Source organism: Penaeus monodon, chromosome 15, assembly GCF_015228065.2.
Source record: "Penaeus monodon isolate SGIC_2016 chromosome 15, NSTDA_Pmon_1, whole genome shotgun sequence".
Taxonomy (NCBI): domain Eukaryota; kingdom Metazoa; phylum Arthropoda; class Malacostraca; order Decapoda; family Penaeidae; genus Penaeus; species Penaeus monodon.
Window position 1 is genome coordinate 32,477,030 of NC_051400.1, and position 948 is coordinate 32,477,977.

General features: G+C 39.0%; 1 protein-coding gene across 1 annotated transcript in view; it reads left to right on the forward strand.

Moving 5' to 3' along the window:
* LOC119581955 (ras-related protein Rab-14) overlaps window positions 1–948 on the forward strand; it is a gene marked incomplete in the record, with an annotated part of 10,194 nt that overhangs the window by 7,167 nt on the left and 2,079 nt on the right. The window contains 1 exon segment of the mRNA XM_037930135.1: window positions 868–944. Within this exon segment, the coding sequence (XP_037786063.1) occupies window positions 868–944 (77 nt within the window).

Genomic DNA, 948 nt, shown 5'->3' on the forward strand with positions numbered 1-948 from the left:
GCTTTGGGCGGGCCAGAGTAGGGTTTTAACACAATGAATAGAAGGGCATAGAGTTGATTAGTTTTCCTTCAGAATTGATGTAGCTATCCCGTCGTGATATTCTTAGGCAAGAATTAGAATACCCCCCTTTCCCCAATTTTAAACTGAAAAACTCTAAATTTTACGGGGTTTCCCCGTTTAAATTGTGTACGGGGGTTGTAGTCAGGGGGGTCCTACACAGAGTCGTGGGATGTCAGAACTTAGAAATGTTCTCATTGGACCAGAGGTTTTGCGCCAGTCTCCCCTGCCCAGCCTTGTGTTCTTTTGAAAAAGTAAGCCATTATGCGCAAAAAAAAGGGGGGGGGAATATATATATAATATAACAAGGGGCAGGGCATTGATTTACAGAATACTGAAAGCAAAATGTGGTGCATTTTCCCACTAATTACTGCCAGTTTTCTGCTATGTGATCCATATGGTTTTAGATGAAAGTGTACGTGTCATACAGGGACTACCAAAATATCATTCATTTACTGTGCCCCATACAACAAACAAGGGGTTTGGAAACCCAAAAATTGTTATTTGGTCAGAGGGGAAGGCTAAAATGAAGGGAAGTGGGGATGGGAACAGCAGCAGCTGGAGGAAACCTGGAAGACAGTACCAGATTTTCACTGTGCACAATATATGTTTCATTCATAGTGGAAAGAAATGTAGCAAAACAGCTTTTGACAGTTTGTGCATGGTTATCCATTCCAAGCACCTTTTATTTAGTCATTTCATACACTATGAATATTTTTTTCTATATGTTATTGATTCTACATTTTTTAGAATGGTCTTATCAGTTGATGTTCATTATATTTTCTCATATAATTCTTTATGCTATTACAGAGAGATGTAACCTACGAAGAAGCAAAGCAGTTTGCAGAAGAAAATGGACTAATGTTTGTGGAAGCGAGTGCAAAAACGTAA